Raw genomic sequence first — 23,196 nt, 5'->3', positions numbered from 1 at the left:
CCACCCCCTGGGGGCATTTTCCCCCCTGGTTTGTCAATATTTTTGACAAAAAAAAGCAACAAAAATTGGAACTGGATTTTGCAGAAAAATGAATCTTTTAACCTACTCATTTGCATTTTTGTAAGTTCCAACTCTTCTCTATGCAATGGGATCGAATTTAGTGGCTAAAAAAGTGTCAAAGCCCTCCCCCCAGGGCTGTTTATACACCCCTGTTGGTCATATGATCTTCCAGGAGGCCCAACAAGTCCTTGCTCTGTACAGTCTCATCCAGGAGCAAATTTTTTTTTTCAATTTTGAAGAATTTTAGGTCCCTATGTAAGTCACAAGATCCAACAACTGTCACTGGGAAACAAGCGGAACAGTCGCTAGATGCATTGCAGCAGAGGGCCTTGAAAACAGGATTTCTCTGACTTAATACCCAGATTGGTCCTAAAATATTTACTTTCGTTATACGGCAATTAAAACATTGTGATCATTAGGCGAGTGGAATGTTTGCTGTGGGCGGTGCTGCGCCATCAAAACTGTTACATCGGTTCAATCTGTTTACGCATTTCGGACACAGGGATAGTGTTTCAGGCGGAATAGAAGAACCGTAATACCTCCCGAGTCTTGTAAGTGTATTTGATATGCGATAAAATGGTCAAATGTCCGAAGTCACGCAAAGTGAAAACCGCGGGAAAAATAAAACCTGTTTTTCCTATGGGAGCCCGTATCGATAAGTTACCGGTTTGAGTGGACTACTTCTCAAAACTAAATGGTTTGATGAAACATAGCGGTGCACTGAACTGTAGTCGCAATGTTTGGGAATGGCACCGTATTTGCTCATTTCGATGAAAAACGAGATTATAACATCATACATTTTTGAACTCAGTTGAGTGTGACCGCGTTTGCCGAAAACCCAATAATAAGGAAACCGACGAAACTTTACTGACACCAACCATCTACACAAAAATCAATGAACAATTCAAAGAATTAATAGCATTTTCTTTTATTAAAAACGCTACAGTTGTCACAGTGCGAATGCAACAAGCCGCTGCTTCTTCTCCATGTTGTAGATCTCTTGCGCCCTCTGCTGTAATCATTGCCGGCCACTTTGCAGATGATTTTCTTCCGGGGTACGGTGTTTTGTCATTACTGTCATTAGAAATAAATTGTTAGCCGCCATTGTGTTTTCTGCATAGCCCGAATTTGGGCTTAATGTGATGAACCGCAATATATCCGTCTCCGTAATGATCTTGAATAAATTTTGACCAAGGTTTTCTATGAGGGAATAAATGATTTTCATTTTATCAAATTTCAAAATAGCTATGCGCAGTTATTCTGTCCAATGCCTTACGAACAATAAAATTGTGTTTTTTTATATCGAAAAGCACAAATTTCCCTGGTGCGACACAGAAATGGTGCAAATTTAGATTTTAACGTGAGGAAAGCACCTTCAGTCACTGTCACTCCACTCATCCCGCCACAAATCTGCGATCATTTCGCGCGACTGGTCGTTGGTGGTCGTCGCACCTACGTCGGCGGCTTTGACGTCATTTTCCGTATTCTTGGGCGACCACACCAGGATGTTGGAGTTCTGCGCAGCGCTATAGAAATCCTACAACAACAAATTTTTATTCCACACGCGTAAAAAGAGAAAGTTGGTTTATTGTTTTCTTTAATTTCTGATCAGTAGAAACGATGTATTTTCTATAATTGTGTTTGTTGAAATATTATAACGTTAACTGAAGTAAAATAAGATGGCTAAAAACTATAGTCCATGTACGAAAATTGTACGTTGGAAGCATTTAGAAGCTTGCTAGGGTGATACCGTATTGCTTGAGTTATAAATTGATCAATACTTCGGGAAACATACCATAGTTTTGCCTCAAAACAGGTTTTATGCCGCAAATGGGATACAACCATCACAATCTTATTCTATACCACGCCGGGATTTGAACCCACGATGTTCTGGGTCACGCACCCCGAACAGATTTTCTATAACTTGTTATCCGAGTGGAACGCATTGACTGATGTTTCCACATTCTCTATAAACCGACCTGTGTCTTAGTATTGAGTTCGCAGCACCGCACAGTGGTCAAGTGTTCGGTGAGGCGGCGCAGGAAGTGACCGGCGTACAAGTCGAACATAAGGATCTGGCGCCCGGCTGGCACGAAAGCTACTGACGACATGGGTCCACTGTTGTATATCGCCATGTGAAGAGGCAAATGCTTCATGTTGTTTTCGACGCGACCGTAATTCACCAACGTGTTGACGCCTGTGGGTGAAAACGCACAGATGTTGTTATATGGTGAGGTCATATATTAACGCGCGCTCTCAAAAAGGCTCGTGTCGTGTTCTGTATGTGTATGGCTAATTGAAGGAAACATACACAAGAAGCCTCACAGCTTTTTGTGTCATAGATTTGGTTTCTTGACGCTGTACATGATAAAGTTGGTTTTGACACGCCCACGCCAAAGATAAAAACATGAAGTTGATTGAATACGAATATGAGAAGGGCACAACCCGCCCTTACCAGTAACAGTTGTCATAAAATAACAAACAACATTTCCACATTTGTTCGTTGCTATGCAAATTTATACAACATAAGGTACAGAAAGCATTTATTTTATTTTACAGCGTCAAGATTAGGTACAACAACTAAAAATATTGGAGGCAAAATTTGCAACATTTCCCACAAACGTATGAACTGCTAAGTTTATTTTTCCTGTTAATTAACAAAGGTCAGAAAGTGTAATGTTGAGGGGGTAATGACCAAATTCCATTAAAAGGGAAGCAAAACTGCCCAAAACGTTTTCAGCATTTCACTTTTTGACAAAATCAAGGTCTATTTATAGTAGTCCTAACTACTGTTAATTTTCACAAACAAATAGTAACGTTGTCGGAAAAGTACCTGTATCTGAATTCCACAGTCTGAGTCGGTCGTCCGTACCGTACGTCAGTAGATATCGTCCATCTTCGTTGAAACGTATGGAATTGACCGAACCCGAGTGAGCCGTGCCCGCTGTACAAGAAGTCAACCAAATGAAACAAGTGTTATGTACGTGTTGTTTGTCAGTGCGTATTGCATACGGCTGTTGGAATTTGTCTCGGCGCTAGTTACCGCCGTGAAATGGTCTGAATATAAGCAAAGTCTACAACGCCAGTGGATTGGCTCAGGTGTTGATCAAAAAACCTACATTACATTTGTGTGGACAGAATGTAATACAGCAAACTGAACAAAACATTTTCTTGAAACATACGTCTGTCCATTTTGATCACTAACTAACAGCCAATTTTATAAACATAATGGCTCTGTATCGCTAAAAACGATACAATTGTCAAAATTGCGGACAAGGTTTCTTTGCTCGTGTGTAAGGCAAAGGATTAGCTTGTATCTGGCGGAACAGTGCACAAGGATTATGAGCTAACAAATGCACGCCAGCCAACAAGTGGCGTTCGAAATAGCGCAGGCACGATGTACAAGATTAATATACCCTTAAAACAGTGCCTACTGTGCGCTGAATGCGGAAGTAGTGAACGGGACGGCGTGAGGTAGGAAAGACATTGAATGTAATTTACACTGAAGTTTACTGGCTCTCTGTGCAGGTTGGCCGTCGCCGCTTTAGTTTGCATGGCTGTAGTGTTTGGTTTCAACGGATAAGCAAACTGCCACTCTACAGGTCTGTGTTTGAATTGGGCGTTTCTTACATTCCAACCATATTTGGTAAAACGTACTCAAACAGCTTATTCCAATAAAACTGAGGTTATTTGCCTTGGTTTTTAACAAAGTTTCTGAGGATTTTATTTCTTGTTTGCAAGTCATTTTGGGAAAGACAATACTACTAATCAAAATGTGCATTTAATAGAAAAATACTAAAACCGAAACGCCACCAAAATGCGAAGCTAACCAACACGTTTTAAAACTCCCAGGCGTTCAAAGCTTTAAACCGCATAAGAAAACGGGGGGTAATAAACGCCATAATGAGAAGGATGAGGAACTATCGAATGCTCACTTCCTGTGATACAGGGATTGAAGGATTGGGTGTTTTTTTCGCCGGAAAACCTCGATAAGTGGGGAAAGCAACAACAACAGAAGGAAGCAGAGTGTATACATAGAATAGTGAATGTAATGTAATGAGCAATTCGCCTTACTGATGTGCAATACAAAGACTCTATAGTCAATACCAACGCAAGACGCGTCGTTAGTGGGGCGAAGATAACTTAATGGTCACTCGATTGAGCTTATCTGGGGTCCAACAACCAACAGGTGCAAAAACAAATCACTTCCATGCCACTTGAATTTTAACTCAAACCAACTGTTAAGAGTAAGAACGACCACCTCACATCACAACGCACATATATGACGTCACTATTAGCAGTTATGGCGCAACAAACAAAATGTAGTAGTGTTAAAGATAGATTGATATCACATGCCCTACGGAAGGGTTTATTTGAAACACGTTACATTTGGTTGTGTGGCAACGCATCCCAACCAAACGTATTCACCGATGGCAAATATTTGAACAGTGTATGTAGCTCACAAAATCCTATACTTTCGCTTTAACGTGCCTGGATTCGCGCGTTAGCCCGTTTTAACGAAATCTCGTGATTGGTAACGACACAAACGTGTGTAATATACAAAAGAAATGTCATAGAATTTCATCTCACCTCCTGCCGGTCCAGCGCTGCCAGCGTCCGGGTTGTGTTGGTCGAAACTCCGGACTATGGACTTGGCGTAACGAACATCCCACATCAAGACCTTGTTGTCCACACTGTGCACAGATATGTATATGAATTAAAAACTTCACAAATTGTTACTTTTAACACGATTTGTGGCATTGTCTGGTCGGTTTGACGGTTTCTAGTGCGTGTGCAGCGCGATTCCATTCAATCTTTAGGCAAAACTCACAGCTTCTGGCCTGGCGGACCACTTGGTGGCGCACCGCAACAAGCTGAAAGATTTACCTGCGGACTGATCAGAGATGGGAATACTACCTATATACGACATAACCTATACCATACACCCGAAAAGGGTCCCATAATAGCACTAAACAACGATTGGTCATTTTTATTAATGCACGTGAGATTCGTGGTTTATATCGTGAGACAAACCGTCCTTCTACTCGTTGTTATTTGCCGTTTATTCGTTGTAATTTGTCATTTAATACAATCGATGATTGGTCCAACACTGCAGTGCCAGGACTAGCGTAATGAAAAGTAATTGAAACTCGTTACCATGATGCGGCAATATATATATATATGAGGTTTTGTTCAACAATTCCAAGACAGTTAATTTTTTTGCGTTCGTGAATGGAGTTTTGCTTTTGCGACACGAAGGTCCTTATAAGATAGAGAAAGAACGAAATGCCGCGAAGTCAGTCATTCTGCGGCGCACAAACCGGGAATGACTCACCGCTGTTTAATGATTTACCCGATGTCTCGTGATACGGGATAGGAACGTCCAGGCAAACAACCCACGAGCTGACCTACATGAGCTATCTGTGAGCCGACCACGATAAAACCCCATTTCGAGACAGGAGCACTTTTTTTGAAATTTTGAATCGACCAATGAGAAGGCGACTAGCTTGTTTGCAGACGACTCCGTTTTTTTGTTTTACCGTGTTCGCTGTCTTTTGGGCAGCTAGCTCTATACAAACACGACCACGCGGCCACATCTCCACGTTTCGAAACACCACAGATTGAATGACACTGGGGAATGTATGGAAATCGACGGGCCATCGGAAGCTTTACATACGTACAATAAAGTAAAAGGGTCACACATTAGCGCAAACGCCATTGTTTCCTTGGAAAGTTCACCGGACTCGCGTCATCGTGAACGAAAACCCAAATTTTTACAACTTGCATTGTTAGACGCATTTCGCTCGTTTTCAAGACAAAAACGTATCTTGCATTGTTTGACGCATTTCCAGACCAAAACGTATACAACCACGCTCCCATTCAAACCGAGCAACAACAGAACGGCAAGGAATGTGTGTTTTCAAGGTCAATTTTCCAACCTCGACAGCAAACGAATAAACCGCACTTTTGTCACTCCCCCGTCGCAGGAAAAATTAACCAGTGCCCAAACTCCCGTAAGTATTTGGTGCATTCGTATTCGCACTCATTCACACAAGCTTGCGAGGCTCGAAGCTGCACAGGACGGCACCTCGAAACAGTAATCAATCAACAGTATTTATGGAGCCGGCGGCGAGCGTGGGGACAAACCGGGCCATAAACTTTCGAGCAATCGCAGTACATGACCGAGGCCGATGGCAGGCAACAAATTCGGGCTGTTTTAAAATCACAACAGCCTGAAATTTGATTTACCTACCACCGGCGGGCCTTTACCATATTGCAATAAGTGTTTGTGTATTTGTTTTGAGTTTTATTGTTTTACACGCATAGAGTATTTCCCAAACAGTTTAATACAAACCATGCTTTTTCCAAAAAAATGGTGCGTTTTATGTTAAAACGGTGTTAGAAAACGCAAACGAACTTTAATCCAAAATCATGATTTTTTCACCAAATTTTACAACTTTTAAAGCGAAAAGTCATTATGTACAAACGTCCGATTCGCTAAAAGTTTTCTGGTTGGGAAATACTACGCGGATTAACATACAAACCGCCATTAACTGTGGCCTCGCGAGCGCTACCTCGCAGGGGGTCGACGAAGGAACGTAATTTGCGTTTTTCCGCGACGCTTCAGGACAAGGAAGTAGCGGAACCGAGGCTTGCTTCAGATTTGAATGTACTGCACGGGTCCGTGTACGCACTGGGCCCATTTTTGTGCCTTTCCCCTAACTTCTGCCTGACTAGCTACTGCCTTCTATCAAGGCAAACCGAAACTTCTTGGCACTGAACCTCAAATTAAGATAAGCAGCTGGAAACATCTCCCATACATAAAGTGACAGGCTGAGCCTTCGCATTTTCCACATGCCTTGAAATACACTGAAAATATTTTTTAGGCTCACATGACCTCGCATGCCCTCAGTTTGAGCAAGGTACTGTCAGGCACTGTTTGCATTTCTGCAAGACTAAACAAGATCATTGCTAAACCTTCTTATAAAAGATTTTCATAAGTGCACTTAATGTAGTGAAACTACGGCTAAAGCAGCTGCTTGTCCATACTTGACTGCTGTACTACATACGAAACAGTGACGCAACTGTAACAGCAGCCACCTACGCTTGTACGCAAGCATTCAGGAAGTAGGCAGGCCACCTCGACGAACTCGCTACCAGCAAGCGGGCGGCCGGGAAGTGGCTGAAATGAAGTAGTGGCGCGCTTTTTACTCTGACCAATTGACGTGTGAACCACTCGCCATGGCTTCTATGCGCCTGTATAGCCTTCACTGATGTTCCTTGCACGTCGCTCTGTAAACGGAAGAAACTGCCTTCTTGCTGGCTTGATTTATGCGCCCGCGTTCGCGCGGTGCCGCTCTGTGTGCTAACTGGGCAACGCCTGACAACACGCTCTTTAAAGATGCAACGTTATCTTCTACCCATTTTTCAAGCGAACAGTCGCCCGCGCCAAGGATCGGCAAACACGCGTACATTGAGAGCGAGGCCTACGGTTAACCATTAACGTATTAGTACAGAGAGGGCTACACTGCGGACTCATGCCTGTCCGGAAACTGCAATCTACCATCGTACGTAAGTCTAGCCTCGGACACCCGGCTTTCCGAATAGCCGAAAGGCTACACAGGCCAACACGCCAAGCGCCCGGTCTATTTTTAAGCGTCCTATTCTGAGATAGGGGTCGGTCGCTCGACTGCTGCTGCTTCAGCCTGGCCGCAAAGCGCCTGCCATGCGCTTGGTGACGTCACAAACAAGCGCGGATGCAGAGCAAAGCTAGCGAGAATGATGCAGCGCACGAGGGTAGCGGCGGTGGGTGACGTTGCGTGGCGGTTAAGCGTGTTGGTTGGCGGAGATTTGCCCGCAAACCTTGAAGATGGTGAGGTTGTTATCGCCTTTTGCATCATTAAACTTCCCTTAGAGTTACACAGGAACGTTTTTCCTCAGTGAAATAAACAACAATTGAGCAGACTTGCATCCAACCCATTGTATATTAAACCATTCACTGTATCCGGTTCGAGATGCCGTGTCAATTTTCTTTCGCTTCGATAAAGCGCATTCAATGGCACTGTTAATGAAAGTGAAAGTACACATCACCACAAGCCCTGACCGTTGATTTTTTTCGAAACACAAAGAGAAAGAGTGTGGACGATATACAATACTGCAGCGGTTAATTTCTCAACAAGCAATTCAACTGTTTCACTGTCCTGTTTTTAACTGTTTCAACATTGCTGAATAACATTTCAGCAATGTCCTCTTACAGTAAGAGACCGGCGTATTCGAGCCGTGTCAATGTTTAAAACATATTAGCAAAGTCATGGTCGCAAATATCACGTGAAGGAGATCTTAACGCATGCATCAACGCACATATGGTGGTTGATTCATACAAGGCCGTGGTGATGATTAATATGCAAATTACAAACAAAAACGAACAAGCTTTCATGCAAATACATGACTCGGAATGAGGGCTCAGTCAACTCCCTAAAAAATGACCACATCGCTTATACAGAAAAGTGCATGTCTTGATTACAGCCGCAGTTATAAGTAGAAACGCCGTTATAGTGTAATCGTCCTGTCGAGACGGGTAAGGAAAGGCTGCATAATCAACGTGATATACCATCATGGTCATAAAGCAATCGCCGGCCGCTCGCAAACGCTCGGGTAACAATCAATAAATTTTAGTTTGTGAGTTGGTGTCGAGGAAGTTTCTTCTGCCAACTTTGCTCTGACAGATTTGTGGCATGTGACATGAAGAGTTGCGCCACGACCTTTGGTTAAATTTCGCATGCCGAAATTGTGTTTGTGGTGCAAGGGGTGCTGTATTCGCTAATCGCAAAATGCTCCAACCATTGCACACGCGCCGTTTCGGGAATCGATATTCCCTTGCTTAAAAGCCGGAAAGTTTTACAGTAGGGTTGAAAATGGCTGTTGAGGTCATAGTTGAGGCGTTAAGAGACGCAAGCAGTCGATGTTGATTGTTTGGAATAGTATTTTCCTCACACAACAACCATTTTGTCCGATTCCCTGTTATATACACGACAACACGGCCGTAAGAACACGTTCAAAAAGTACAACCTACAAATTTCAAACCGGACGGCCTACGTTATAGGTGAGCTGCTACAACCTATTACGTATATACGTCTTATCGCTGTAACTTTGGTGACTGTATGAGACGATCTTGTCCGCCAAACGGGCAGGAGAGGACTTCTACTTTACGGTGGCTATGCAGTCGCCGACACCGAGGTACCAGAATAGGTACAACCAACTGGGACAAACAAAATGGAAGCAACTAAGACCAAGCAAATGCTAACATTAATTGTAAAGCCAACCGGACTAAAGTCGGTGTGACTTTTGGGGTTTATAAATCTTTTAACGAAGAATTTACCGCCGAGTTGCTTCACACGGTCGCGCAGCTTTGCGTTGCGTGGGAAACAGTTGTGTGGATAGCATGCATTCAAACGAGTCCTCCATAAACAAAGAAGAATTTTTCCCGAAAAAGACAATAGACAAGAACGTGGCGCGCATCATGTCACGCTCTGACGACGCCAGGTAAACGAATAATCGACGGAAATGACGTCGTAGCATTGATGCAGCGCTCCGTTCCGGGTAAAAAGTGGAACGATATGGCCGGGAGGTCGCTTCCTTTTAATTTAAGAAATGCAGACCCAGCATAGTGATGGGCCTCGAGATGGAAGGTGTTTTGCATTCAGAAAGGGGACGCTGCCGAGGCCAAATCGACCTTTGCGACGGAGTGGTTTATAGTTGCTAGCGATTAAAAGATTAAAAAACGACACCTTTCAGGATCAAGGCTGATGTTGTGTGTTTGTGTGACAATTTACCGTTCCAAATTTAGGAATCACTTTCATAATAAAAGATTTTCAAATCATTTTCAAAGATGGTATACACCCCAAGCTACAACTTCTATTAACCTTTCCAACAACTAAGGATATGTCACAAAATGTGCGCTTGGATTCCCAAATAAGCCAAAAAACTACTTTTTGTGACTAAGATTGGTAAACATCTTTGCATTGCCCATAAGGTCTGATTAAAAAAACATAGAAGGTCCAATAGTGACCACGTCCACGTATGTTTGCCAAATCAAATCGCTTTTATATTCTATAACCAAAAAGTTGCACCCGAAGTATTTGGACAAGATTTGTTCATTCTAGGTTCTTTTTCTCATTAAGAATGGTTGAGAAATTTCCAATACCCTGATCGCTGGGCATTAGTACAGTCATAATTTCCTATAACGTATGCCTATTGCAACACACACAACATAACCCCAGTAACGCCGCTGCTGGTACACCGGGCAATACTTTGGAGTGCAAATAAATCGTAAAATCCAGCCAACCATTGCTTGAAATCTACCGTCATCAAGTACTCACCCTCCACTGGCGAGATGGAACTCGTCTTTCGGCGACCAACGGACGCAGGTAACATTTCCCACGTGACCTGCGCAAACACACAACGCGCAGGTGAGTACAATGTGGGATAGGTTGACGATGTCGTAAATGCGTTGACACAACGCGCTGTAACATTCGTTGTTACACTGTTTTATACCCGGTTGAAAAGGTTTACGATTGCAACTCCATGAGAAAACGGTTTTTGCAGGTGCAGTTTGTAACAAGGAATTGTCTGTGCCGTTATTATGGTAAAGCTAATATATGCCTATCATGTTTACCTAAAAAACACAAGATTTTGCCAAAACCTTTTGTCAAATCAATGTTCAGTTGTATTAACAACACGTAACCTTTTGGCTGAATTTTTCGGGCAACATTATTTTTTTGGTTACTTGGTGCTGAAAGGCAGTGAAATCAATGCTAAAGATCGATACACTGTTTACGTGGTGTCACCTGTTCGTAGATTTACGGGGTTGACAGTAGAAAGAATTTTGAATCTTAAAAGTAAATCGTTTCGAAATAAAATAAAAAAATATTACGTGAACTTAACTAATTGATACTTGATACTATAGGACTAATTGATACAATGGCGTGAATGAAGATTGATTCCTCTTACAACTCATGTCAACTATTGTAACGTTCGATACCAACTGAAAAATTTTACTCCGAACGAGTTGGGTCGCAATTTATCTTCGTGGATAACGACCGCAGCGACCGCCAAGCAGAAAGTAACCGGCATCAGAGAGGAGCAGGGATGGAACAAAGGGATGGGGCCGCAACGCACACAAACCCATGTGTACACGGAGAATGGCCGGCCTGATCGTGTGCGATCTTGTCGCGTTTAGTTTTGACAAACGAATGCGACCACGCCCGCAGCGTCGATGTTTGTCAGCCGATGTGAGGCGTTCTCTTATTTCCCGGCGGGTCGGGAAGGTGTATCTTTGTTTCAAGGGGGGAGATATCGTCCTTTGAGCGGGGAGAGCGCATTAATGTTTGACTGGGCGGTTTGGGAACGCGCGAATGCCTCTCCGCGGGATGGAAACTGTTAATGATTGCCCGGGGCCCATGTTATTGGGGCGTGCGTCGAAGGTAGATCGTAACGCGCCGTTTCGCGAGCGATGATTTACGCGTTGACAAACACCGACTGCATCTGCGCTACGGGTTGAGGCTCGTATACGACTTTCCGTTGGAATTTGTGCGGTCGTGTCGTTATTTGCACCCAGTAAGTCAGGGACTTTTGTGTTTGAGGTACCTCAGGGCGTATTTTGTTGCAATTTTCCGTACACGATGAACGGGTAACTACACAGTTTTTGTGATCAGTTGGGAAATTCCACAGTTTAATCAAATGCTGCTATTGTTTGCACATAAACCTGGGCATTGTTGACGATCATATCATTGAGCTTTATCCTATTCCGCTATTTTCAGCCTGAAATGTGTCCACTAAGATGCCCCAAGTAGGGTTTGTAACATTTGGAACCACCGTACACACTATTTGTATCTTTATTTCGATGTTTTCTAGCCGTTTACCAGTTTAAACATCAAAGAACGCAGAAAGAACAGTCAAGAAATTTTACCAAAAGATGGAAAACACTGGTATTTGCACAAACAGTCGGGGCCGCGGGTTCGGTTCCGACACCAACTGTCTCAAGTTATTACTCTATAGCGCCACACGTGGCTGTAAAACTTTTCCAAGTCGCACTAAGCGCCTACTCAAACGCGCAAACGGACCTTTGATTAGATTACGTGCTTAAACCTATTGTCCCATATTTATTGGCGTAGAGTTTTGCACATCAACGGGGGTGCAGCGAATAAAAAATACTAACTTCAGAAGGTCGTTTTCGCAACGAACTCGACAGTCAATTGTCTCTACAGAAACGATAACATCTTTTTTAACGTTCCTTACCAACGTGATTTCACTTGTGTTGCGTAATTATTGGTCGCGAATACGAGGCAAACAAAACTGCGTGTTAAGAACGTTTGTGAGTGTAATCAGTAAAGAAATGCGCCTTCATTTTTGCTGCGGTTTGAACCGGCAAAAGCCGAAAAGATGCGATGCGATTGTGTTGCTAAATTTAGAAAATGTCGGGGGTGCGCGCACCCCTGCACCCCCGTACTCTACACCAGTGCCCATATTTATATCGCAATAGAATTATAAAGTTTTTTTATGACTGTATTTTGTCGGTTTTTAGCAAAACAATGAGTCGCAGATAAAGGGACAAAAACTTTCAACCAGGATCTCTTAACCGTTGAAGTGCAAAAGGTTGTTTAAAGTTTATGAATTCTTAAGGCGGCAACGAAACTTTAGAACTGCCTTTTGAGATTCGTCGCTACTCCGTCGGGAATTGCTCCAACGGCCACAAGCTAAATTCCATTACATGGTCCTGGTCCTGGTGTGCCTTTGTTTACGAGAGGTTTTATCTAAATCTCGTCTATTGGGAAAACTAAATGTTGAACGCTTTGTTATTGTAAAAAGGCATCAGAAAAATACACTTTTAAGCGCGTTTTCGCAATCAAATACAGACAGCTATGAATTTGAAATGAAAAGTCTGAACAAATTCGTGCTACCAAAACCAAGAAGGCGCTAAACCTTTTCACCGCCAACCGTTCTTTTGCGAGTGAAATTGGCCGTGTCAGACACAGAGGTAAGATTTAGTCTGTGAAGGACCCCGTCTTCTTCAACCCCGTGCACGCTACAATTACTCACCAAACACAAAACACCGTGGAATTGAGCGACTTTAGGTGCCGTGCAATTTTCCTGCTGTGGATTATTTTCAGCGCATCAATAGTTATGCCGTCAGTGCTTTTAATACGGTATCAAGTCTATACGTGTTAGAAACAGCGGACATGTACCCACTAGTTTATTCACCTCAGGGTCCACAAGCTTTTTTCCCACTACGTACTGGTTTAACGCAGAGAGTTGAGAGCACCAGCCATCAAGGTGTGGCAGATAAACAATGAAGGTGAAGTGCACGTAAGTTACAACTTTGGATAACGATGTACAAGTGGGGGCCAACACAATACCATGCGACAGATGGTACTGGCTTTAGATTAAGTTTGCAACCTTTTTTCGTAGCTGCGTGCACGTAAAGCGAGCAACATTCTCACATTATGGCCAATAATTTTCCAAAACAGGAGCGGTGACAAATGCCTTAAGGAGCGTTACCGGTCCGTGGTACCCATGATATAAGTAGTGTTTGAATAAAGCTATGTTTAATGGAAATAACAACGTTTGTCCCACGTCCCAACGACGTTATTTGGATTTATTCCAACCCACCTTTTAACGTGTGTGTTGTGGATCCGACGCGAATATCTGCCAACCGAATTCTAGAGCTCGTGGCAGCTGAAAAACACAATTTGGATGAAAAACTATGAAAAATAGAATGAAAAAGGTCAAATTCACTTCTAGGTTATTACAAAGCATAAAAAAGTAAGTTACAATGCAAAAAATTCTGAATTTATATTGCATGACTTTTATTAACAAATACAGTCACACTAAGATAAATTTTACTGATAAAGCTCATTTTTCAGTTTTTATGGCAAAAATATCTGTATTAAAAGTAAAAAGAATAAGTCTCCATAAATTCCACAATATATATAATATAGGTATTACCAAATAAACATAACAATAAATGTTAAAATCACCTGCAACCAGGAGATGTGATGTTGCATTTGGTGACAAGTGATGATTATAGATCGGACTTTTGATTTGCAAAGTTTCTGCAGGCTAAAGCGTTGAACATACAATTATGTAGTGTTTAAAAAGAGAAAAAGTGCTGTTAAGGTTAAGCAAATAATTTCTCTCTAAATATATATATACAAAAAAATCCTAAAATCGAAACATGACAAAACAACCAGTCTCCTCAACAGAGCAACAAAAAAACATGACTGCAGGCTCAGAATAAAGAGATTCCAATTGAATAAGACAGTCCGATGTTCTTAGAAAATTGTATTTCGAGTTGAAAAAGTACTATATGATTTGTCATGCATCCGTGTACCCGATATTTCCAACTTGGCAAAAAAAGCCAAATCCTGGTATTAATAAAGACTCATCTTACTTTAAGTTTGTTGGTGTCCCAGATCTTAATCGTTCCATCCAGAGAGCTGGTGACAAAGAGACCGGTGTCCTTGGGGTACCACTGGATAAAGTTTACTGTGTTGTTGTGTATGTAACGCTGGTGTCTTTCTAAACTGTTACAAAATGTAAAACTGAAAATAAAACTATAATATCAATTTATCACTTAGACCAGTGCTTCCCAACCTTTTTCAGTTCGCGACCCCCTTTTTATGCAAGTTTTATTGTGCGACCCACAATGAGATATGACCAAACGAATAAAAAACAATTTAATGAGAAAAGAAACAATGTATATACATGCAATTTGTGTGATCTAATTGAAAACTGTAACATTTAGAAATGCGACCCACCGGTTGGGAAGCACTGACCTAGACCTTCCGACTATCAGGCAATCATTTTGCTAGCAGTCATAAAAAAAATTAAAAATTGCCAAAATTGGGTCTGCAATATGTTTATTTATTTGATAAAAATTATGCAGCTGAGTCAGGAGTGAATATAAACATGTCACAAAACGGTTACCCTCCAACACTTGCTACAAGAGGGAGAGAATGTGGATCAGATTCAAGTTTTTTGCATATATTCCAGGTGTCATGAATGCTGATCTTTTTGCTTGAACCAGTTGATATTAAACTGAAATTGAAACAAATTGCAATACAGCACTAAAAATATTAGTATAATTTTATAGCTCGACTATGTCTATTCCTTCTAATTTATGTAAAGAAAGCCAACCGTATAAAGCAAAAGACACAAGAGAAAAATAAGGGTGTTGATGTGTTGCAATTTTTTCATTAAATCCTGGCGTCTATGATTACAAGCAGTTAAATTAGGCTACATAAAAATCCAAAACAACTAAACGAACACAGACCCACATACTAACGATATTCGGTTTTGTCAAGTTCCATTGACGTGATGCTGTGACTATCAGAAGACTTGATGTGCAAAGGGGATACTGCAAGTCTGGAAAACACAAATTTGTACATACAGAACACAGAAGTATTTTTTATTCGGTAATGTAACGCATTCGGGTAACAGGCTTTACACATGGAAAATGAATTTGCATGTCTTGTACATGTTTTGTTTTCACGGCTAGGTAAAATATTGCCACAGGATTTTGGTAAGAAATGAAAACTTACTGCGATAACCTTTTGTACACAATGATGCGCCGATAGAGTCTCGGATGGCATTCGCCGATTTCTTGTCCAAGTATTAAAGCGTGGGCACACATTTTAGCACCTACAATGTAATTCAGACCAAAAAAACACAACCCAAACAACGGTATTAACAAAACAAAAAATCCCAGAATGTCTTTCAAGTTTTCTGAGATGTGAAGTCGAGCGTGACGTTCTTAGCATGGATGCATTCATCCGTTTAATTTTGCATAGGGCTATTTTTATTTTTACAGCAGAAATCACGTGGCAAGAATGAGGTTAAAAAAATTAACAAAAAAATTTAGGCGGCTTTTTCAGGCTTTTCTTTGATTTTAAAATGCTTTGAACAATAGTTTGTGCCAAAAAATGGAAACCTTTTTTTATCACTTGATCCACCAAAGCTCAACGCCAAAAGGAGAAAAATCCAGGCCTACGCCAACTTGAACCTCTTGGTATTTTTTGCTTTCCACAAAATATTGTTCGAACTTACAACACAGACACCCGGGAATATTATCGGTTGGTGGACGCAGATACTGAAGTGCATTTGCTAAAATAACAGAAATGATTAAAGGCATGGATCAGGTTTTATGAGAAGACTGGCGCCTATGTATCACGCTTTCTCGAACACGAACAGCGAAGATTGGACACGGAAGGTTTTAATTTAAGGAAGAACGAAGGAAATTCCAAGCATGCCATGTCAGATTTTTGTTTCAGGCATAAGGCCTACCTACCAACACAACAATTCCAAGTTTTGCAAGAGTTGTATTTACATAAGCATAGTTGGTCATCCAAAAATATGCTCCTGAATATAGACACGCTATAACCATCAACAGTCGCCTTTGGCCCATCTACGCCACCCACATATTAAAATCGGCGGCTTACAGAGGCGCTGATACAATCCTCAGCCACAAGAAGAAACAGATATTCAATTACGGCGAGTGTCCAATGAAACGACCACAAAGTAAAACACAAACCGCGTATCATCCGCCAGCGTCTCGCGTTTAGGTAATTGCGAAACTATCGCGACACATTTCGTCGGATGTGAAATCGAACACTGAAAAAGCCATGTCGCGGAATTGGCGACAAAGCCCAGAACCACGTAAGCACGTTTGGAGCGTGCGCGCGTACCTTTAAAAACAATTGTTTTATGGTCGTTCGCGAGCATTTCGGCGCGGGTCGGTTTTCGCGCCTTTCTTACAAACAACTGCTTGGTGTAAATATTTTGCCCCACTCGTTTGTTGAAGGGCCAAGGACCACAGTCCACTCTCGACAGCAAGTCCCAATAATTACAGGCGGAACAGAATCTCCGGAATATTAAACTGTTTGTAATGTGATTTTTGAGGTTGCAGATTGTTGTAGAAATGTCAAGTTGGTAGAGTAGATTCAAGGCGAGAAAATTATCTAGACTGTAGAGCTCACAGCATGTACTTCATACAGTAAAGTGATCAATTATAGCTGTGTCTGTAAGCTTATCTAAAATACTGTATTGTGGTAGAGAGTTACGTTAGGTCTTTGCCTATCATCAGAATCAATTCTGTATCAAGGAATTGTCATGTTACATATATTTTTTACATATATAAAGGTACATATATAAGACAAAAATAAACGCTGAAGTTTTGATCGGCGAGAGACGAATACGAAGCAAGATGGTTCGTCTTTCCAAGCAGAAGCAGGAGAAGTTAGAATCCATCATGAACTTGGTGGAGCAACTTGGTGTGGATCGCGTGTTGGGAAGACTAAGGCAGACCAAGATGATGAGCAAGGATGTGCTGGATGACATGAAGGTATTTTTATGGCTCTACGTATGTAGATTGTTCGCACCTAATGTTTATTAATGTGAACTTAAAGAAAGTTCTCCGCCCGCGTTGTCCACTACAAATCCTCATATTCCAAATAAAGTTTTACAGTAAAAAGATAAAACACGTTGAATACTTTCAGGAGTGGGAGACAGATTATGAAAAAAGGGTTGCACTCCTCGGGTTTCTGGTGTCCCCGGAAGGAAAACGAGCGTTCGGAGCGCTCTTCGAGCTTGCCAAAGTCCACGAGGAACAAGTGAAGATGCAGGAAGAACAGGAAAAGCTTAGACAGGTAAGTTCTTTATTTTGGACTTTTTGAGTCATTGTCTTATAAGAAACATAACGAAGGTGCTCTATTTCACGACGTAACAAAATTGTAGCTGAAAGGCAGAAATATATCGCGATGAAATATTCTATTCCTGTGTTTTGCCAGTGTTGGTTTACTAGCGTGTAGTATCCTTATCGATCACAATAAGATTCTTTTCCAGAAGAGTTCAAATTACATTAGCCCATGGCAGTTTTGCAAAAAAACTAAGAACCACGGTTTGCGGCAATAAAAATAATAATAGTTTTGTTGAATCTACACGAAAACTAATCGTTTTCTCCCAACGCAACAGGAACAGATGGCTCAACAACAGCATCAGCCCGCCGAAGTAAAACGCCCGACCGCAGGCCACGGAGCAACCGGTGGGGGTCGGTCAGGAGTCGATCATCGTCAAACCGGTGGGTCAAGCATGAAAAACAAGTTACGAGCTCAACTGCACAAGAAACGCGTCACCAACACCGCACCGAGTCAACAACAGGACAACACAAGCTCGGGCAACAATGGGTGAGCGAGCGGTCGCGGGTACTCGCTGTTTTGACTGCGCGAATTCGGAACAATGGGATTTCTCCCTCGGCTGTGTTTCCGTCGTCTCGTACCGGTTAAAGTACAATCGGTATGTCTGTGTTGGCAGGAAAAGCAAGAAAGGGTCTAAAAATGCTGAAGACAAGGTCGACCCGCTCCTCGAAGAAGCGGCGAGGACGCTGGAGGAAGCCGAACGACTGGAGAAGGAGAAGAAACGAATAGAAGCTTATAGGAGTCAGCTTGCAGCCAGCGAAGCTAACGATCCGCCAGGAAGCGCTGGAAATAGAAGGTGCGGCCTTAAATTTTACTGAAAAATGCGGGAAGGGCACAGCACCATAGATTTATTGCTATACCATCTTGAACTATGACGGATCCAATAGTTCGCGTCACTGTTTTTAAGGACTGGCCGATGTTGCGTGTTTTAGGCATGTGGCACGCTTCAATTATAGGATTAAGAATTTGTGTAGGTACTGACCCACGGCCCAAAGGTTTCTGGCCGTCAAACAGATTCAACAAAAGTTTGTTCATGAGCAACGTCAGTATTTGAGGTTGAGGTTGTGTATTTGATATTCAGGGGCGGGAGTCCAAGAAGAACTCCGACTCCATCGACCATGTCTGAGACACAAGGAAACGAAGAAGTTGGTAGCGAAGTTTCCAAACCCCCTAAAAAGCGGGGTAAGTCAAACTGATTTTATCACAGAAACCCCAAGTTTAAATATTTTATCTTCTAAGGGCCATTGTTATTATGAAACAAATCAAGTTATAAACAAAATTTTTGAGCATATATTATGTAAGTTCCGAACAAGGGAAATCAACACCTTTCTACAAATGTGAAAAAAAAATTACCAAAATGTCTCGTAAAAAGTGTTCCACTGCACTTAAGATTCGGAAATAGTAAAACAGAATAAAAACACACAGTTTTCTTGAAAAAATTGTCCAGCATATAATTATTGCCTAGATGGCAGATCTCCGAGTGTAGAACGAAACACGACTCACCCTGGGGAATCCCCTAAGCACGAAAGAGTTCGCAAAGCGAGCGAAGGCAGCTCATCACCGGCTCCAAAACACGTTAACTTTAAACTCGAGCCGAAGAAAATTGATCTTCACATCGAAGGATCTTCGTCACAACTCGAAAAGGAAATAAAGGGAGAAAAGCAAGTAATTCAGGGAACTGCGGGGGATAAAAATAACAAGAAGGATGAACTGCGGGAAAATGAGGAATACGCGATTATGGATAGAGAGCGTTTGCCACCGGAGGGCGAAAACGTGACAGACCATGAAGTTAAGCAAGCGGAAGATGAATTCCAACGCGAGGAGCGCACGGAAGAGGAAGAACAAAGATCCAGAGCCGATTCCGTCACAAACCAAGGGACATCAGGAGACGAGGTTTGTTGAGTGTAGACTAACCTTAGAAATAACAAGAATAATTGGAAATAATGCTTGTACTCACAGATGCCCACAACCGACAACTTTACGCCTCATACGAAACTTATGGATACTCTTGCACCAGTAAGAAGCTTTTATCTAAATGAGGAATTTTGTGAATGGGTCGTCTTTGAAAAATGCATTCTTTTTAAATAACGAACCATGGTTTTGACGCAAAAACACAATACCAATTAGACCACTCTTGACGTTACTACATTTTTTAGTCAGAAATCGCCATTCCTCCATTGTACATTTTACATTTTACCAATGTAGATTTTTATCAGCTAGTCAATTAGTTTTTCGTGTGTGGTTTAATATTCGCAGATACTCGTGATGCCTGAAATAAGCAAATTCGATATTTCTAGAGTAATAAATCAATCGTAGGCTTCCAGCGTTGCTAAAATATATATAAGGGAGTAGACAGCAAACTCCCTTTTTTTCACCTCACCAACATATTTTTCTAGATTGTTGACCGGGAGATCGACTTGAACGAAGTCAGAGGCCTTCTTCTCGCCGACATTGTGGCGGAATGGAGAATGTTACGGAAGGAGAGGGAAAAATTTATGGCCGGTATTCAAGGTCAAGCCAAGGCCACCAAACAGTTAAAGGAGGAGTTGCGTTCCATGAGCGAGGAAAGAAACAAAATGCAAAAAGAAAAAGACAAGTAAGCTATATACTTTTACGTTGCTGTAAACATGAAAAAGCAGACTCTTCACGTGTCTAAATTCCAACCTTTTTGACCTTTTACTTATGCTACTTGCAGTGAAGTTGAATATTATGTACATAGTGTGACCATTAAAACACCATCTTTTCATCATTTACGATAAAATGAACTTTCCATAGGTAGCAGAGATGTCGTTCCAGTATCCGCCACCATTTACAAATACATTACACTTAATTATACCCGGTTGTCCAATTGTGTCTTTGCCCCAACTATGCATATCGTGGTGACAAGTTAACCTCATGCCTTACAGGTTCGTGTTCAAAGAGTTTGAACTTCAACAAAAGCTGGGCGACTTGCAACAGAAACACAGATCCCTGAGGGAAGACCACGATGCATTGAAGCAGGGAAACCACCAGGTGTGATAACTTATTAATGTTTGGCATGAAAGTCATTTCGAACCTCGTCTAACAATTTTTCATTTACGCGATATTTTATCAGTAAAGATTTTGATTCGTGTCCCACGATTATAGTAAAGTGGGGCGATACAATTCACAATTGCGCCAATTGTCACGGACAGATAAAAGCCAAAAAAAAACACTTTTTCACATCCTATTTCCAAAATGTATTAGACCACGTGAAGAAAACCTGAAACAAATATCAACTAAAATATTTTTTTTCTGAACATGAGTCGTTTTTAGATCCAGCAAAACACCAAAAAGGCGAACAAGGTGCACCAGGACATGAAGAAGAAGATTGCCAAACTCGAATCCAAAATAAAATCAATGGACAAAGTGACGGTAAGGAGAGGAACCCAGACTGACGAACAATTGGACAAGGTAACGAATGCTTGTGTTTAACCTTTTGTGTGCACCAATGTGACACATGACACGTATTGGGTGACACGTGTGTGTTTTTGGCATAGAATGTTCATGAAGCACTCCGTATGGCCGAGGAGTCACTTGCAGTTAACCAAACCGAACTTTCCAGTGTACAGAGCAAGCTAAAAAACGCTCAACAGGAGGTTAGAGCATTGCAAAAACTAATGTAATGATAAATTGTTCATTTACTCTGCTACCTTATATTTGGTGATATTTGTTTTTTTGCATGTCTAAAATAACTCATGTTGGAACTGTGCTTTTCAGTTATCACAATATTGTAACACAAACAAATTCTACCATGTAAACTAAACATACAGAGGGTTATTGCAACAGTGATCATGATGAAACCAGTGGTTTGCGGGAATTAGCCATGTAAAAAAGCATCCCAAAAAGTTGTTTGGTAAAATAAAATCGTTTTACTTTTGGTTTTACGTAAAAGGTGGACGACTTCAAAAAGCAGGTGAACTTGAAAGGGCGTGAAATTAACAAACGAGAGAGAAAAAGTAAAAGAGACGAAGAACAAATCCGCTTGGTGTCGCGAGAGCGCGACGCGATGGAGGCAAAACTCCGCAAAGTTTCCGAACAAATGGAATATTACAAAACTATGATGGAGATGAAGTAAGTGGACTCCTACACTCCTATGCGGAACAAAATAGTATTACAAAAGCACCGTTTCTTTCATAAAGTATTAAAGTATCGCTTGGGCGGGAAATATGCCTCGAAACTGCACACATTTACTTTGCAGAGTTAAAGGCTCAAAAAGACCCCAGGAAAAAAAAGAGGTCAAAGTTCAGCGTTGCGCCAGCGGACGTCACGTGATGATCAAATCGGTCCCGACCGGCATTACTGCAGCTTCCTGTCACGCTAACGATAATGAAAGTGATGGAGCTTTGAAATCACCCTCCAGGCGACCGTCCACCGTAAAAATACAAAACCAGTCGAAGACAAAGCAGTCTGAAGGAGAAAAAACCGTCACTACTCCGCGAAAAGGTTCCCAACAACAACAGCAGTCGTCCCAGGCCGACAACAGCAGCTCTCAGAAACAAGCAAATGGAACAGGAAACTCTGAGGGCACTCCCAGGCAAAGTACGAAACCAATTATCAAGTCGAAATCCACCAACGGTAATACTGCAGGTAGCAAGTCTGCCGCCAGCACTCCAAGATCAACCGCTAACGGCAACAACGTCACTGACAGTGCCCCAGGCACACCCAAAGGTGCAGCCGACCAAAGTACACCAGTTGACAGTAAAAGCAAGGCCCCGACTACACCACGAAAGGGTGTCAACACCAGTGCGAGTGAGGAATCAAAAACTGGCGAAGGTGCCGATGAAAAAGCTGTTTCTTCCGGCAAAGAGACGGTGAAAAAGACAAAGAAATGAAGTTTCTCAATCGAAACATGCATGTTTCCAAAAATAACTTTTTCCAATTACGAAGCCAAAAATAATGGCAAAAACGAGTCAAATTAACTCGTTTTTTGGCCGTGTATGTACAAAATATAGTACCGCAGCATTTTGCTTAATATGTTGGATTATAGTGCAATTAAATGATGCTTTTTTACGGTTTTTCTGTACATGAATTATTCTGGAGCCCTTAAATATTGGCAAGTTAGCAAAAGTTAGCAAGTTAGCTACCAGAACCATAACTTTTTAAATAGGGATATGCATAAACCACAACGGTCATTGTTACGTCACAGAAAAGCAAGTTTTGTTTGTTGGAGCAGCATTTTGTAATTAAACGACAGGAAATGTTTTTTTCCGAGAAACAAAGAACAAAATGAGGTAAGTAACTTGATTTGGGCGTTGAATATTTCAAGTTTCAAGTTTGTTTTTAAAAAAGTCCATTACGTTTATGGTTAAAATTTCCAAACCAAAGCTTACAGAATACGTTGTATTGCACTTCCAGCGAAGCCGAT

General features: G+C 41.7%; 2 protein-coding genes across 2 annotated transcripts; one reads left to right on the top strand and one right to left on the bottom strand.

Annotated features, from left to right (window-relative positions):
* Positions 1–978: 978 nt before the first annotated feature.
* LOC145892364 (DNA excision repair protein ERCC-8-like) lies at positions 979–15,823 on the bottom strand. Its single transcript, XM_082982000.1, has 12 exons — positions 15,660–15,823; positions 15,400–15,483; positions 15,046–15,156; positions 14,510–14,642; positions 14,097–14,178; positions 13,729–13,794; positions 10,440–10,506; positions 4,651–4,754; positions 2,894–3,004; positions 2,040–2,257; positions 1,434–1,597; positions 979–1,134 (listed from the first exon to the last, which is right to left on the bottom strand). The coding sequence occupies exons 1-11, from the start codon at positions 15,749–15,751 to the stop codon at positions 1,436–1,438; spliced, it is 1,230 nt and encodes a 409-aa protein (XP_082838126.1). The 5' UTR covers positions 15,752–15,823; the 3' UTR covers positions 979–1,134; positions 1,434–1,435.
* A 1,438-nt stretch (positions 15,824–17,261) lies between these two features.
* Positions 17,262–22,846, top strand: LOC145892348 (uncharacterized). The gene is made up of 13 exons (XM_082981999.1): positions 17,262–17,458; positions 17,613–17,762; positions 18,088–18,299; positions 18,427–18,606; positions 18,892–18,992; positions 19,276–19,703; positions 19,770–19,826; positions 20,207–20,406; positions 20,717–20,822; positions 21,105–21,242; positions 21,329–21,427; positions 21,724–21,902; positions 22,030–22,846. The coding sequence occupies exons 1-13, from the start codon at positions 17,321–17,323 to the stop codon at positions 22,661–22,663; spliced, it is 2,622 nt and encodes an 873-aa protein (XP_082838125.1). The 5' UTR covers positions 17,262–17,320; the 3' UTR covers positions 22,664–22,846.
* Positions 22,847–23,196: the final 350 nt, after the last annotated feature.

This window comes from Ascidia mentula, chromosome 1 (genome assembly GCF_947561715.1).
Source record: "Ascidia mentula chromosome 1, kaAscMent1.1, whole genome shotgun sequence".
Lineage (NCBI taxonomy): Eukaryota > Metazoa > Chordata > Ascidiacea > Phlebobranchia > Ascidiidae > Ascidia > Ascidia mentula.
Note: the sequence above shows the minus strand (reverse complement) of the source record. Positions and strands in the feature narration are given on the sequence as shown.

Excerpts from the sequence above, each read along its gene's own strand:
- LOC145892364 (XM_082982000.1), bottom strand. The coding sequence starts at position 15,751 with ATGTGTGCCCACGCTTTAATACTTGGACAAGAAATCGGCGAATGCCAT. Across the intron at positions 15,157-15,399 it reads GACAAAACCGAATATCGTTA|TTTAATATCAACTGGTTCAA; the intron begins GTATGTGGGTCT and ends TTTCAATTTCAG. Across the intron at positions 4,755-10,439 it reads TTCCATCTCGCCAGTGGAGG|TGTGGACAACAAGGTCTTGA; the intron begins GTGAGTACTTGA and ends ATCTGTGCACAG.
- LOC145892348 (XM_082981999.1), top strand. The coding sequence starts at position 17,321 with ATGGTTCGTCTTTCCAAGCAGAAGCAGGAGAAGTTAGAATCCATCATG. Across the intron at positions 17,763-18,087 it reads AACAGGAAAAGCTTAGACAG|GAACAGATGGCTCAACAACA; the intron begins GTAAGTTCTTTA and ends CCAACGCAACAG. Across the intron at positions 21,903-22,029 it reads AAAACTATGATGGAGATGAA|AGTTAAAGGCTCAAAAAGAC; the intron begins GTAAGTGGACTC and ends TTTACTTTGCAG.